This window comes from Hyperolius riggenbachi, chromosome 6, assembly GCF_040937935.1.
Source record: "Hyperolius riggenbachi isolate aHypRig1 chromosome 6, aHypRig1.pri, whole genome shotgun sequence".
NCBI lineage: Eukaryota > Metazoa > Chordata > Amphibia > Anura > Hyperoliidae > Hyperolius > Hyperolius riggenbachi.
In genome coordinates, this window is record NC_090651.1 from 376,288,067 (window position 1) to 376,305,525 (window position 17,459).

The following is a 17,459-nucleotide window of genomic DNA, read 5'->3' on the forward strand; positions in this document are numbered from 1 at the left end:
CTAAAATAAATGAACTTTTTGCACAATATTCAAACTCGTTTGAGTTTCACCTGAACTTCTATTGTAATCACACCTCATTTCCAAGCACTTTATTTTCAGATTGGATAAAAATTAGGGAACATGAACAATCAAATGTTTTTTTTTATTATTTTATTTTTTTCATTTTTGTTATTTTTTAATAATCTGCAGGTGAATGCTAACGGCTTGCTGACCTTTGAAGACATGAATATTGAATTCACACCGAGAGATCTGCCCGTGACCGATGGGGCTCCATTCCTTGCTCCCTTCTGGGCAGATGTGGACCCCAGAGAACCCGGCGCCCTATATTACCGCTGGAGCAACGATTCTCAGCTTTTAGGCCGGATCCAAGAGGACATCAATGATTATTTTCCCAATGCGAAATTCTCGGCTCAGCGGCTATTTGTGGCCACGTGGCACAGAGTCTCTTACTTTGGATCACTGTCTGATGAGGTACTTTTAATATTTTATTTTTATAAATGTGATAAACCACCTTCATTTAAGAAGAATCATTGTACGGGGTTCAGAGGCGCCAAAGTGAAATACAATTGTCAAAAGCAGTTTTAAATTAGAGGAGGTAAAGTTCATCTTACCACCTTTTGGAGAAAACGTATAAAGTGCAATGCGTTTCTCGGGGCTAGGTTCCTGCTTCTTCAAGCAAAATCTCCAATGAGCCGTAATAGAACCTAACACCTCAGTGACATATATTAGAATTTTCACCTGGCAGCACTCCTCCCTTTCATTCCCCAATAACTTTATCACTACTTATCACAAATAAATGATCTACTGTATACCTTGTGTTTTCTGCCACCAATTAGGCTTTCTTTGGGTGGTACATTATGCTAAGAATTATTTTATTCTAAATGCAACGGGAATAATTAAGAAAAAAATGGAAAAAATCATTATTTCTCACACAGATTTCGGCCATTATAGTTTTAAAATACCACATGCTACCGTAATTAAAATCCACACATTTTATTTGGGCATTTGTCCCAGTTATTGAAGCGTTTAAATTATATCCCTAGTACAATGTATGGCGACAATATTTTATTTGGAAATAAGGGTACATTTTTTTCAGTTTTACATCCATCACTAATTTTTAGCCCTTAAATGTTTGATAATATGCCCTCTTCACATACATATTAATTTTTTTTTATTCCCTAATGTCAGTAGATGTAATTTTAGTATTTGGCAACAAGATGTCCCCGCTAAGCAAAATCCTATGTAGTGTACAAGTACGCTACATAGGAAACAATGGGCTTGATTCACAAAAGAGTGCTAACTGTTAGCATGGCCATTTTCGCGTGAAAATTCGCATTTGCGCGTGAAAACGCTAAGGCCCCTTTTACACTTAATCAGTTGGTGTGCATTAGTGTGCGTTAGTATGCATTAGTGCGCATTGGTACGTGTTTTTTTCCATAGCAGTGCATTGGGAAGAAGATTTCAGTTAAAACGCGTCAAGTGTAAAAGAGGCCATAGGAAAACATGGGCATTACTTTGAAAATCAGTTTTCTTTCAGTTATAACTGAGAGCAACTGATTAAGTGTAAAAGGGCCCTAACGATTTCTCATGAAAATTCACGCGCAAAACCGTTTAATTGCGTGCGAAAATTCGCAAAAAGGCCGCGCTAACAGTAAGCACTCTTTTGTGAATCAAGCCCAATGTGTTGCTACATTGTTACTAGGGAAATGACGCAGGCTTTAATTGAAGTCTGCATCACGGGTGGCCAACGGGGAGATTAATGAATGGGAACTTTGTTCCCATTCATAATTAAAACGATTGGCAGCAGAAAGCGGCGGCGGAAGGAAGCACGGCGGCTCTTTTTAAGAATAAACACTGTTTTTGAACAAAAACAGTGTTTATTGTCAGCAGACATATAAGGATTGGCACAGGGGATCATCACAATCACACACATCTGCCTGCACGATTGTCTACACAACCCCACTAGCTCGTCCCTGTGGCTGTAGCAGCTGCCGCTGCGGACGTGAAGCTTACGTCTGCGCAGCATAAATGGTTAAAGTACAAGTGACACCCATACTAACCTAGAAATAAAAAACACGTATATAAGTAGATAAATACTAATTCTACTTACATAACAGATGTATTGTGCTATCCACGTAATGATTCCTGTGAATTTTATAAAGGAAAAGCAGAGAATCCTATTCTAATTTCTAGACAGTTTCCATCTTGGTTACCTTTGACCTCCTGACATCATTTCCTCCCCCACTCTTTTTTTCTTCTCTTGCTAATTGTGTGTCCGTTACCCGCCCTCCTCCCAGAGTCTTCAGACACTCCCACTGAGGTCTATACTAGGAAGGGCACTGTCTTATGTCATTAGAAGGAGGGGGAAGTAAAGGGAAGAGGAGAAATATATTATACACTAGCCTACCTAAGCCTTATAGGTAGCGATACCACCGCCACTGTATGTTAGTACGCATGCACGTAACCGCCACGCGCACCCGCCGCTCATGCACACCCGCCGCTTGCGGGCGCGCGTACCCATCCGCCCGCGCACCCGTCTGCCCGTCCGGCTCACTGCCCCATCCTCCAGTCACAACTGCTGTCCGGGTCCATGCTGCGCACAGGCGCAGTAGCAAAAAAACGGACCCAGCTACACAGGGACAGTGTGACGCAGGGACACAGGGATTTTATTATAGAGGATAAAAAGATCCCCAGCATGCAACTGTTTGGCAATGGCAATTAAAGGGCCAGTGCTCCTAAAGTATTTTATAACTCCAAACCATAACACAGAAAAAGTTTTGCAAGTTTTGAATGCAGGATTATTATCTTTATCATTTAATACACTCGCACCAGCTGCTATTGAAATTAGATTTTTATGGTGACAATCCCGCTTTAATGTGTAATTTAGTGTAAATTAAGAGAGAATGCAGATAATGAAGAAAGGCAGATTATTAGACTTGTCCAGAGACCAAGTTTATAATAGAGGGTATCAGGCAAATCGGGCACTTGCGGCTTCTGGACTAATCGGGCACCACCATAGACTTCAATTGAAACTATTAGCAAGCTGGCACCAAAAGAAGGTAAGTTTGAGCGCCGCCCAGCGCCTAATCATTGTTGTTTTTTGCTGGTTTTCTTCTTTGTATTTATGTTGGTGAAGCCATCGATAAAGGGGAAATTCCTGGCGCCACGTAATTATCATTTTTTGCTGCTTTTCTGTTCCTTGTGCAGGGGGGATGGTAAGGGTTAGGCATCAGGAATGGTGTTTGGGGGTGGTTAGGGTTAGGTATTGGGACCCTAACAGCCCGCCCAGGGGGAGGGTGGTTAGGGTAAGGCGTCAGGAAGGGAATTTGTGCAGGGGTGGATGTTAGGAGTTCGGCACTACTGGAAGGGGGGTGTTCTTAGGGTTAGGCACCAACAGGGGGGTCTTAGGCCTCGTTCACATCAGGGCCGTTTCTGTGCGCTTTCCACAGCGCACTGCCCTGTGCGTTCAGCAAGGTATTGATTTTTCCATGTAACTAAATGTAGCTGGTTCACATCTATGCGCTGCGCTGAGCAGCGTTACAGAAACGTAGTGTTGCAGGCATTTCTGTGCGTTGAGCTGGAAAGCGCACAGCAATGCAAGTGAATGGGTCCGCTTTTTTAGCGCATAGAAGCGCGTACAAGCGCATAGAAGCGCATGCGTTTTTTACCCCTAATTGGAGAAAAAAATACATTTACATACAAAAACAAAGTTTTATTGACAACTGCTGCTTCTGCAGTAAGCAAAACGTGCTTTAAAGAAGCGCAGCGCAACGCACAGAAACGCGGACTAAAGCGCGCACAAGCGCATGCGTTTTTTACCATGCGCTTTAACACGTTTTTCAGCGCAGCAGATGTGAACGAGGCCTTAAGGTTAGGCATCACTGGGGGATTTTAGGGTTAGGCCTCACCAGAGGGGGTTAGGGTTAGGCATTAGTAGTGGAGGGTGCTGTGTGAAGGGTTAGGTTCAGCTATAGTAAAATATCGTTAACAATTACTGATATTTTAATAATGAAAATGAACAGTAGAATATTGGTAAATTTAAAGATATTCTACTATCAGCGCTGTTCCTTTGCCAGATTTTCCATTGTGCCCAAAATTCACGGACGCATAAAAGAGTGCACCAAGCCACTCCTATGATTTTCTAGGAAGATACACTCCAGAACCTTTAGACCTGCAGACCGGCGACTAACAGCACTAAGGGCCTGTTCAGACTATCTGCGTATGAAGAATGCGTTTAAAATCAAAGAAACGCAAAGTGAAAAACGCATGCGTTTTTCTTGCGTTCTAATGCGTATTCTATTGCGTTTTGCACACACACGTGACCCAGGGGAAAAAAAAAATTATGGGAACTGCAGAGGAAAACGGACGCTAAAAACGCAATAGTACGCATTTTTGATACGTGTCCATAGACTTTCATTGCGTCCGTTTCTATGCGTATCACACAGAACTGCGTGCAGCAATGCGGATGAGAAACGTATGCGTCTCACACGCATACATGTAAACTAGCCCATTCAAAAGCATTAGGAGCCGTTCCTATGCGTTTTTGGTACCCAGACACGTTCCCTGAAAACGTCCAGGAACGCGCATAGTGTGAACAGGCCCTAAGCCTAATAGCACTCCTGACGTCCGGTGCACTTCTCAGGCTGGCTCCAAAACAGTGGTGAACACACCGAGCAGCTGTCTTGTCTCTGCCAACAGAGAGCAGACAGCATGACTCATCAGAAGGGAGGGGGTTAGGCGGTAGTTATGAGAGAGGCGGGGCAATGCTGCACAACAATTCCAGCATTGTTTTAGCTGCAGGGTTAGAAGATGAAAACTTTAAGGCAGAGAACACACTTGACTGTTTTTGTGCGGGTTTTCTGCACAGAAAGAGAGAACTCATGTTAATCAATGAGCTAGTTCACACTTAATATGTTGTTTGTGCACAGAAAAAAAACTAACATTCTGCATGCAGACTCTGCACATTTTGTCAGTTTTCTCTATCATTTACATCAGCTGCTGTGAAAAACCGTGTGCGTTTTCCTGCATAGAAACATACTTGTTGTGCAGAAAAAGTACGCAGACAAATGCGCCCAGAAAACTGAAAGTCAAGCATGTTCCCTGCCTCAAGGACAACTGTAATGAGAGGGATATGGAGGCTGCCATATTTGTTTCCATTTAAGCAATACCAGTTTCCTGGCTGTCCTGCTGATCCTCTGCCTCTAATACTTTTAGCCATAGCCCCTGAACAAGCATGCAGCATATCAGGTGTTTAATTTATGACATTATTCTAACAAGATTAGCTGCATGCTTGTTTCTGGTGTGATTCAAACACTAGTGCAGACAAAGAGAAAAGTGGGGCTGCTAGGCAACTGGCAATTTTATAAGGAAATAAATATGGTAGCCTCCATATCCATCTCATTACAGTTGTCCTTTAACCAGTTCAGCCTATCTGGACGACTATGCTCGTCCAGATAGGCACTGTTGCTTTTGCTGCGTGGTGCGCGCGATCGGGCACGCTCCTGCGCGCACTCCCGCCGCCCGCCGTTAGCCCCCCGATCAGTGAATGGGAATATAATTCCCATTCACCGATCTAACTTCCCTGCAGAAAAAACGACGCTTTCTATTCAGAGAGCGCAGTATTTCTGCCCCCAGGAAACTTCATCATCTTCTTTCTAGTTCCTGGATGCAAGACCGTTCGCATCGAAGACTTTTTTGACTGTGGCCATCTTGTGGCCAAATATTAAACTGCACTCACACACATTTTTTATTAAACAATTACATTATTTTTCATTTAAAATTAGCTGTTTCCCTCCCACACCCAAAATTACCCAAATACATTTTTTATAAAAAATTAAATAAAAAAATTACAATAAAAAAAAAACAAAAACAACAAATAGTTACCTAAGGGTCTGAACTTTTTAACTATGCATGTCAAGAGAGTATATTATTATATTATTTTAAATTATAAGCTTGTAAATAGTGATGGACGCAAATTGAAAAAATGCACCTTTATTTCTAAATAAAATATTGGCGCCATAAATTGTGATAGGGACATAATTTAAATGGTGTAATAAGCGGGACAAATGGGCAAATAAACTACATTAGTTTTAATTACGGTAGCATATATTAATTTCAAGCTATAATGGCCAAAAACTGAGGAAAAATAAATTTTTTTCATTTCTTTCTTAATCTTCCTGTTCAAATGGATTTTGAAAAAAATAATTCTTAGCAAAATGTACCACCCAAAGAAAGTCTAATTAGTGGCAGAAAAAACAAGATATAGATCAATTAATTGTGATAAGTAGTGATAAAGTTATTGGCGAATGAATGGGAGGTGAACGTGGCTCGGATGCATGAGGTTTTCGAAACTGTGGTGCTGAACTGGTTAAGTAAACTATTGTCTTTCAGGAATCAGGATGTATCCACTACAGGGTCTCTAACAACAGACAAAATATGTCTAAACTGGTTGAGTATCTGAGCCCTAGCACAGACTTCCTAACATCACTGGCCCTTAACATAAATTGCTCTTAAAGAGGAACTGTCACGAAAATCTTAAAATTTAAAACACATAAAAATTAGAAGTACATTTCTCCCAGAGTTAAGTGAGCCATAAATTACTTTTCTCCTATGCTGCTGTCACTAAAGGTGGCCATACACTGGTCGATTTGCCATCAGATTCGACCAACAGATAGATCCCTCTCTGATCGAATCTGATCAGAGAGGGATCGTATGGCCACCTTTACTGCAAACAGATTGTGAACCGATTTCAGCCTGAAACCGTTCACAATCTGTTGTGGTGGTGGTGCTGCTGCCGCCGCTCCCCCCCGCCGCATACATTACCTGCTCCGCCGGCGCGACTGCCCCCGCTCGTCTCCGCTCTTCTCCGCTCTGGTCTCCGGCTCCAGCATGCTTCACTTCTTCCTGCCCGGCAGGAAGTTTAAACAGTAGAGCGCCCTCTACTGTTTAAACTTCCTGCCGGGCAGGAATAAGTGAAGGCATGCGGGAGACCAGAACGGAGAAGAGCGGAGACGAGCGGGGGCAGTCGCGCCGGCGGAGCAGGTAATGTATGCGGGCTCTATTGCGTCGGTCGTCGGGCACTCGAACGCCGCTAGCGATGCGCTCTTTACCCGCGGGCGATCGACGGTAATTTTCCGCACGGCGCGATCGACGGGATCGGACGAAATGGATCGAAATTCGGCGTGTAGCGCGAACGATTGGCAGCAGATTCGATCCCAGTGATTGAATCTGCTGTCGAAACGGCGGTAAATCGGGCCAGTGTATGGCCAGCTTTACAGTAAGTAGTAGAAATCTGACATTACCGACAGGTTTTGGGCTAGTACATCTCTCTATAGGGGATTCTCAGCATGACCTTAATTCTTTATAAAGACATTACTTGAAAAACATTTATATACATATATGCTGGCCAGCCTCCCTGCTCGCTGTACACTATTTTTGGAGTTGGACGGAGCAACTGCCTTTCACTAAGTGTTTTTAAAAATAAAGAAAACCCTGAGAACCCCCCTATGAGAAGATAGGCTAGTCCAAAATCTGTCGGTAATGACAGATTTCTACTACTTTAATGTAATTTATGGTTCATTTTACTCTGGGAGAAATGTACTTCTTATTTGTAAGTGTTAAATTATAAGATTTTCGTGACAGTTCCTCTTTAAACACAGTAATCCCCACTTGGATGACTTCCTCCTTCTGTCTCGCGGAGCCTAGGAGTCACGCGGGACGGAAGTAATCGAAGCAGGGACTTGTGGCGTGCAGCGGGATCCGACCGCGGCGGTGCTGGCACCTACAGATAAGCAGTGGCGGCTCCAGCTTCAGATTTTTGGGGGGGCTCAAAGGGGGCACGAGGGCTGGCAGGCCGGGCTTGGGGGGGGGGGGGGGGGGGGGATTTGGGCGTGGTCATGATGTCATGTGGGCGGGGCTAACTTTAATGTAGTTGTACCAGCTAACGTAGTTACATGAAAAAAAAAAATGAAGTAAACGCACATAATGACAGGTAGCCTTTCACCAGTAAATGCACATAAGAATCAGCTTTTCAGCAGTTAATGCACGTAATGACAGACAGCGTTTCCTCATTAAATGCACATAAGAGACAGCTTTTCACCAGTTAATGCACATAATGACAGACTGCGTTTCTGCAGTAAATGCACATAAAGGGACAGCTTTTCACCAGTTAATGCACGTAATGACAGACTGCGTTTCCGCAGTAAATGCACATAAGAGCCTGCTTTTCACCAGTTAATGCACGTAATGACAGACAGTTTCCCCATTAAATGCACATAAGAGACAGCTTTTCACCAGTTAATTCACATAATGACAGACTGCGTTTCCGCAGTAAATGCACATAAGGGACAGCTTTTCACCAGTTAATGCACATAATGACAGACTGCGTTTCTGCAGTAAATGCACATAAAGGGACAGCTTTTCACCAGTTAATGCACGTAATGACAGACAGTTTCCCCATTAAATGCACATAAGAGCCTGCTTTTCACCAGTTAATGCATGTAATGACAGACAGTTTCCCCATTAAATGCACATAAGAGACAGCTTTTCACCAGTTAATTCACATAATGACAGACTGCGTTTCCGCAGTAAATGCACATAAGGGACAGCTTTTCACCAGTTAATGCACATAATGACAGACTGCGTTTCCGCAGTAAATGCACATAAGGGACAACTTTTCACCAGTTCATGCACATAATGACAGACAGCATTTCCCCAGTAAATGCACATAAGAGACAGCTTTTCACCAGTTAATTCACATAATGACAGACTGCGTTTCCGCAGTAAATGCACATAAGGGACAGCTTTTCACCAGTTAATGCACATAATGACAGACTGCGTTTCCACAGTAAATGCACATAAGGGACAACTTTTCACCAGTTCATGCACATAATGACAGACAGTGTCCCCAGCATAGGTAGCCAGGTGTATAGATGTCCCCAGTATATGTAGCCAGGCGTATAGCTGTCCCCAGTATATGTAGTCAGGCTGGTGGTGGTGGGCTGGGGGCCCCAGGGCACCTCAAGCCTGACTGGTGGTGGGCTGGAGGCCTCATGCCTGCGTGGCTGGTGGGCTGGGGTCCCAGGGAAGCTCAGGCCTGGCTAGTGGTGGTGGGCTGGGGGCCCCAGGGCAGCTCAGGCCTGGCTGGTGGTGGTGGGCTGGGGGCCCCAGGGCAGCTCAGGCCTGGCTGGTGGTGGTGGGCTGGGGGCCCCAGGGCAGCTCAGTGGGTGCCAGTGGGTGGGGAGGAGGGTGCCAGTGGGTGGGGAGGAGGGTACCTGTGGGTGGAAAGGAGGGTGCCACTGGGTGGGGAGGAGGGTGCCAATGGGCAGGAGGAGGGTGTCAGTGGGTAGGAGGAGGGTGCCAGTGGGTGGGGAGGAGGGTACCTGTGGGTGGAAAGGAGGGTGACACTGGGTGGGGGAAGAAAGGTGCCAGTGGGTAGGAGGATAGTCTCAGTGGGTAGGAGGAGGGTGCCAGTGGGTGGGGAAGAGGGTGCCAGTGGGTAGGGGGGTCGTCAGTGGAGAGGGGAGAATGCCCGTGGGTGGGGAGGAAGGTGCCCCTGTGTGTGAGGAGATTGCCCTGGGGAGAGAAGACAGCAAGAAAATGATCGAGGCGCCAGCCGCGCTAATAGCGGAGCGGTAGGTCCTCTTACCGCAATCCATGCTCACCGGCAACTAGTCTCCTGCTTCCTGTGACGTCATGGTAAACAGGAAGCAAGAGACTAGTTGTCGGTGAGCATGGATTGCGGTAAGAGGACCTACCGCTCCGCTCTGCTCCGCACACACTGCCTACGGGGGGGGGGGGGGGACATTCACAGCAGGTGGGGGCGCATTCATAGGAAGGGAGGAGGGAGGGAGGAATAAAGCAGGCTCCCGCATCCCTTATTAGCGCGGCTGGCGCCTCAATCATTTTTTGTCATCTGACAAGTACAGACTTGCGGTGGCCACGGCCAGCGGGGGGGCTTTAAGAGGGGCTAACAAGTTGCCAGCTGGGGCTGAAGCCTGGGCAAGCCCCAGTGTAGCGCCGCCACTGCAGATAAGCCCTACAGATAAGCGCTTGTGAATCTGTATCTGGTTTTTTATGCAGGTTTTTATAATAAACATAAAAGGTTTTTATTCTATGCGGATTCCGCTTTTTATATTTGAAGGTTTCTAGAGTGGTGCTGCCCAGGCTGGAGGGCTGACGTGCTTAACATTCAAGAAGGGATTTGGTGAGTGAGACTCACTAAGGGGGTGAATAAAATCCCCCCGGTTTCCTTTGCATTTTGGGTGGAGGCCTCTCTCTGCACAGTCTGTTAGAGTGAATCACAGGGTGGTTCAAGTGAAGCAGTATTGCACTATATACACATCTTTTGCAGGGAAATCCTATACCCATATGGGGAAGCCAGGATTGTGATCGCAGCTCGTTTTGTGGATTCGTTACTCTTTAAACACATGAGCCACTGTTTGCAATGTAACAGACGTATAAAGTACAAAAAACATGTTACAGAGATGAAGTGAAAGAAATAGGAAAGTTGTCCCATGTTCTATTGTTTTCAATCATTTCTGAGGGATTGAGTACACATATGAATTGCTAAGCTGCCTTCAGCCATGCATATCCGTGTGCAATGCTTTGGGACATCAGACAGTGCAAAGATTGATATAAATGAATGGGCTAAGTGCTGCAATACTGAGCTATGTAGATTCAATCTGAGATTGCAGAATTTTACCGTTGTAATTTCAGAGCAATCACAAGACTCGGATACTACTGGGTACTTCTAAGTCTTGTGATTAGCCAAAAATGTCCATAGTATTTCGATTACAGAGGTAAAATTCTGCATTCTCTGATTGATCCAATATGCACAAGAAATTATATTTAACCTCTTGAGGACCGCAGTGCTAAACCCCCCTAGTGACCAGGCCAATTTTAGTAAAATAGGCCACTGCAGCTTTAAGGCCAAGCTGCAGGGCCGCACAACACAGCACACAAGTGATCCCCACCAACAGAGCTCTCTGTTGGTGGGGTCTGATCGCTCCCCCCATGTTTATTTATTTATTTTTACTAATATTTTTGTTTTTTTGTTTTTTATAAAAATACCTGTTGCTTTAAATTGTATCCCTCCCTCCCTCCTCCCAGCCGGCCAATCATGGCGATCGGCTGTCATAGGCTTCTGCCTATGAGAGCCAATCGCTCTCTTGTCCCCCAGGGGGACAGTCGTGTCACACGGCTGTCCCCAGTACAGCGCTGCTGCTGATCGCAGCGCTGTACCATGTAAATACACGGCGGTTACGCTGTGTAACAGTCTTCCGAGTGGCGACCACCGCTCGGAGACTGAAGGCGGAGCTCTGCTCCGTCCACCAAGCGGGAGATGCGCGCGCAGCCTGCGCGCGATCTCCTGCAAACTGCTGCCCCAGGACTTTATGCCAATCGGCGTTAGCTGGTCCCGGGGCTTCCGCCGCGGCCACGCCCGTTGGCGTGACGCGGTCGGCAAGCGGTTAACTAACTTTATAAACACAATGACAAAAACGACTTTCCTTGCAAACCATTAATCAGAAATCTTTGGAAATCCGTAATCGGCTGTTTTGGTAATTGGAATTTCCCCGGAATCACAAATCAACATTTTCATCTCTACTACCAACAAGAAAAGAAAATGGAATATTTTTGACCATACTTTTTCACCTATTTTTTGGTACTTCAATTGCAGAGTACTGAAAAGTTAGTTTAAATAGAAGATGAAGAATTATTTCTCAGGAGAAAACTTAGAAGAAAAAGTGAATTGGATCTGACCCATTCTTATGTATTTACCAATGTTCTGTCTTCTGGAATAGATAGCTAATATCAGTTTTCCACAGTAAACACAATGGGCCAGATCCAATTCAATTTTTTCTCCCGAGTTTTCTCTTAAGGCTGCTTTCACAGTGAGACGTTAGAGGCGCACGTTAGTGCAGCCTGTAACGCACCCCACCGCACAGTAATGAAAAATCAATGGGCTTGTTCACACTGCCCACGTTGAGTTACATTGTAACGCAGCAAAGTGCTGCATGCTGTGCGTTCTACGCGGCTAAGCCGCGTTAGACTGTTTGCACATGCTCAGTCATGTTGGGGAGGAGGGGAGAGCGGCCGGGAACATGGCTAATTAATATTCACTGCACTGTGTGACGTGCAGTGTTTACTTCCTGGAGCGGCCGCTCTGTGTGGCGATTGGCCGGGCGGGACCACGTGATGCCGCATGCGTCCAAGAGTACACATCACGGCATCACGGGCGCCAGAGTGAGCTGCACAACGCGGCTCATTCCGACGTCCACATTAGAGAGCACCAGGCGTTGCGTTAGGGGCACGTTATGTGCCCTATAACGTCCCCTGCTGTGTAACTAGCCTAAGAGATCATTTTCATCTTCTGTTTAAAATAACTTTTCAGCACTTTGCAATGGAAAAAAGTACCAAAAAGTGGGTGAAAAAGTATAAAAATTACCGTATTCTGAGTGTTTTTATTTTTTTTAAAGCTACAAGCTAGTTCCAGCTATGTTTGATTTGTGTATATTAAATGTCTGGCTGAAATCTACATGTACCAAAGTCCACCTTAGTCATTTGGGGTGGTGGCTTTAAGGGCATTCTATTGGTATGGTGTAAAAAATATCAAATAACAATGCAGACACAGCAAGAGTTAAAACATTACTTTTTGTTTTTTGTATATTTAGGTAAACACATTTCAGACTGTCCTAGCCGTAGGAGGAAATAACACCTTTGTCTTGTTTAACTATGGGGACCTTCAGTGGCCTGCTGCTGGTTCCAGCTACAAAGGTCCCATGCCATTGGTAAGATATAGAATAAAGTAACATAAAATTAAAGGTATTTAGATAATGAGTTTTTCATTGTTAAAGGGAATACATTGTTTTATACTTAGTGTTTTCCAGTTGCATACATAGAGATGTCAGTACTATATGAATACATAATATGGTAGGATATTAGACCATGACTATGGTAGGGTTAGAGTGTGAGCTCCTCTGAGGACAGTCAGTGACATGATTATGTGCTCTGTAAAGTGCTGCAGAAGATGTCAGTGCTATATACAGTGGGATGTGAAAGTTTGGGTAACCTTATTAACCGTCATGATTTTCCTATATAAATCGTTGGTTGTCAGTTAAATATATCATATAGGAGACACACACAGCGATATTTGAGAAGTGAAATTAAGTTTATTGGATTGACAGAAAGTGCGCAGTAATTGTTTAAACAAAATTAGGCAGGTGCATAAATGTGGGCACCACAAAAAAGAAATGAAATCAATATTTAGTAGATCCTCCTTTTGCAGAAATTACAGCCTCTAAACGCTTCATGTAGGTTCCAATGAGAGTCTGGATTCTGGTTGAAGGTATTTTGGACCATTCCTCTTTACAAAACATCTCATTCAGGTTTGATGGCTTCCGAGCATGGACAGCTCTCTTTAACTCACACCACAGAATTTCAATTATATTCCGGTCTGGGGACTGAGATGGCCATTCTAGAACATTGTACTTGTTCCTCTGCATGAATGCCTTCGTGGATTTTGAGTAGTGTTAAGGATCGTTGTCTTGTTGAAAGATCCAACCCCGAAACAGCTTCAGCTTTGTCACTGATTCCTGGACATTGGTCTCCAGAATCTGCTGATACTGAGTGGAATCCATGCGTCCCTCAACTTATACTGCACTGGCCACACAGCCCCACAGCACGATGGAACCACCACCATATTTTACTGTAGGTAGCCGGTGTTTTTCTTGGAATGCTGTGTTTTTCCTCCATGCATAACGCCCCTTGTTATGCCCAAATAACTCAATTTTAGTTTCATCAGTCCACAGCAACTTATTCCAAAATGAAGCTGGCTTGTGCAAATGTGCTTTAGCATACCTCAAGTGGCTCTATTTGTACTGTGGGTGGAGAAAAGGCTTCCTCTGCATCACTCTCACATACAGCATCTCCTTGTGTAAAGTGCGCCGAATGATTGAACGATGCACAGTGACTCCATCTGCAGCAAGATAATGTTGTAGGTCTTTGGTACTGGTCTGTGGGTTGACTCTGACTGTTCTCACCATTCATTGCTTCAGTCTATCCGAGATTTTTCTTGGTCTGCCACTTCGAGCCTTAACTTAAACTGAGCCTGTGGTCTTCCATTTCCTCAATATGTTCCTAACTGTGGAAACAGACAACTGAAATCTCCGAGACAGCTTTCTATATCCTTCCCCTAAACCATAATGTGAATAATCTTTGTCTTCAGGTCATTTAAGAGTTTTTTTGAGACCCCCACGTTGCTACTCTTCAGAGAAAATTAAAAGAGGAGGGAAACTTACAATGGACCCCCTTAAATACTCTTTCTCATAATTGGATTCATCTGTGTATGGAGGTCAGGGGTCACTGAGCTTACCACGCCAATTTGAGTTCCAATAATTAGTTCTAACGGTTTTGGAATCAATAAAATTACATTTTTTCCACCTCCCTAATTTTATTTGAACAATTATTGCACACTTTCTGTTAACCCAATAAACTTCATTTCACTTCTCAAATATCACTGTGTGTGTCTCCTATATGATATATTTAACTGACATTTTTATCATAACAACCAACGATTTATACAGGAAAATCATGATGAATGATTAGCAAGGTGGCCCAAACTTTTGCATCCCACTGTAAACTCATATAATAATGTGGTAGGACATTAGACTATGACTATGGTAGGATTAGATTGTGAGCTCCTCTGAGGATAGTCAATGACATGACTATGCACTCTGTAAAGTGCAGCAGAAGATGTCAGTGCTATATAAATACATAATAATAATAATATGGTAGGACATTAGACTATGGTAGGATTAGATTGTGAGCTCCTCTGAGGACAGTCAGTGACATGACTATGTACTCTGTAAAGTGCTGCAGAAGATGTCAGTGCTATATAAATACATAATAATAATACGGTAGGTCATTAGACTATGACTATGGTAGGATTAGATTGTGAGCTCCTCTGAGGATAGTCAATGACATGACTATGTACTCTGTAAAGTGCAGCAGAAGATGTCAGTGCTATATAACTACATAATAATAATATGGTAGGACATCAGACTATGAACTATGGTAGGGATTAGATTGTGAGCTCCTCTGAGGACAGTCAGTGACATGACTATGTACTCTTGAAAGTGCTGCAGAAGATGTCAGTGCTATATAAATACATAATAATAATGATAGGACATTACGTTATGACTATGAGAGGATTTGTTTGTGGGCTCCTCTGGGGACAGTCAGTGACATGACTATGTACCCTGTAATGTGCTGCAGAATAATAATAATAATAATAATATTAATAATAATAATAATAATATGTTGGGACATTAGACTATCAAAAAGGTGAAGTGAGGAGCACCTTAGCTCAAAAAGGTGTGCCACGACCCCGTCCCAGTGTCTCTTGGGATCACCGCAATCAAAAGTATAAATGGGTCGGCACCACCAAGTTGTAAATATAGCTCTTTTATTCCAGCAGTAACAGACGCTGTTTCGGGCTAACAAGCCCTTTATCAAACTGCTCCCAGTTTGATAAAGGGCTTGTTAGCCCGAAACAGCGTCTGTTACTGCTGGAATAAAAGAGTTATATTTACTACTTGGTGGTGCCGACCCATTTATACTTTTGGGACATTAGACTATGAATACTGTGAGCTCCTCTGAGTACAGTATGTGAGTGACATGACTATGTGCTTAACCCCCCTTAAGGACTAAGCATTTTGCGGTGGAGGGGGGTGCACGTGTTTGGGGGGGTCAGACGGCCGGATCCCGTCTGTGGCTGGCTGGGCAGTGTCCCCTCATGGTGGCAGGTGCCCCCCCTTACGCCAGCAGTCATCACTCACCTTCCAGGCTCCAGCGATGAGCTGCAGTAGCCCCCTTCTTCTCCAGCCGGCATCTCCGCTCCAAATGACCCTCAGGTCGGGTCGTGGCTTGATGACATCATCAAGCCGGGACCCGGCACTGACCTCAGACGGAGCAGAGATGCCGGCCAGAGCAGAGGGCGGCAGCGATCGTCGCTGGAACAGCAGGGAGGTGAGTGGATCCTCTTCTTTTCCCCCCTGCCGCTGCCGCCGCTGTCAAAGTAATCACTACGATCCTACGGCGATCGTAGTGATCACGTGATCAGCAGCCATACGCGATGGCTGCTGATCACTGAGGGGAGATGCCAGCTGTCATATGACAGCTTAATCTCCCCTCTCAGGTGCGCACGATTGCGTTGGGACGGTTCTTTAGCGCGGACGTTGAATCAACGTCCAGTCAGAACGGTAGCACCACCTGTTGAACGTTGATTCAACGTCCGTGGTCCCAAAAGGTTAATAAAGTGTTTCTGAAGATGTTAATGCTATACAAATGCATAATAATAATAATAATAATACTACAACTAATAATAATAATGTATTAATATGATAGGACTTTAGACAATAGCCTCAATTCACTAAGATCATGCTGGAGATAATAAGGCAAGAGAAAACTTGCCACTGCACACTGAGAGAGTAATCTTATCTCTTCATTCCTTAAGTTACCTCGTCTGTAGTTAATTTACCTCCTCTGTAGTTATTTTACCTCCTCTGTAGGTAATTTCACACGCAGTTAATTAACAGCCTGTATTTAACTCTGGAGTTATTTTAAGGATTGAAGAGTTAACTTAAAGACAGAAGAGTTAACTTTAGGTTTGCCTGAGGTAAAATGTTTCCTGAATACTACATGCCTTATCCCCATGGTAACAACTCTAGAAACGTTATTAAAGACAGGAGATAAGCTTAGTGAATTGAGGCCAATGACTATTAGATTGTGAGCTCCTCTGAGGATGGTCAGGGACATGACTATGTACTCTGTAATGTGCTGCAGAAGATATTAGTGCTATATAAATACATAATAATAATATGGTAGGACATTAGACTATGACTATGGTATGATTAGATTGTGAGCTCCTCTGAGGACAGTTAGTGACATGGCTATGTACTCTGTAATGTGCTGCAGAACATGCCAGTGCCATATACATACACAATAATTATATGGTAGGACATTAGACTATGACTATGGAAGGATTAGATTGTGAGCTCCTCTGAGGACAGCCAGTGACATGACTATGTACTCTGTAATGTGCTGCAGAAGATGCCAGTGCCATATAAATACACAATAATTATATGGTAGGACATTAGACTATGGCTATGGTAGGATTAGATTGTGAGCTCCTCTGAGGACAGTCAGTGACATGACTATGTACTCTGTAATGTACTGCAGAAGATGACAGTGCTATATAAATACATAATAATAATATGGTAGGACATTAGACTATGACTATGGTGGGATTAGAGTGTGAGCTCCTCTGAGGACAGTCAGTGACATGACTATGTACTCTATACAGTGCTGCAGAAGATGTCAGTGCTATATAAATACATAATAATAATATGGTAGGACATTACACTATGACTATGGTAGGATTAGAGTGTGAGCTCCTCTGA

General features: G+C 44.0%; 1 protein-coding gene across 4 annotated transcripts in view; it reads left to right on the forward strand.

Annotated features, from left to right (window-relative positions):
- LOC137521967 (dendrite extension defective protein 1-like) overlaps positions 1–17,459 on the forward strand; it is a 201,484-nt gene that overhangs the window by 103,123 nt on the left and 80,902 nt on the right. For all 4 annotated transcript variants that reach the window (XM_068241939.1, XM_068241940.1, XM_068241943.1 and 1 more), the window contains exons 5-6: positions 190–471; positions 12,672–12,788. In XM_068241939.1, the coding sequence (XP_068098040.1) occupies positions 190–471; positions 12,672–12,788 (399 nt within the window). The remainder of the gene's footprint in view (positions 1–189; positions 472–12,671; positions 12,789–17,459) is intronic.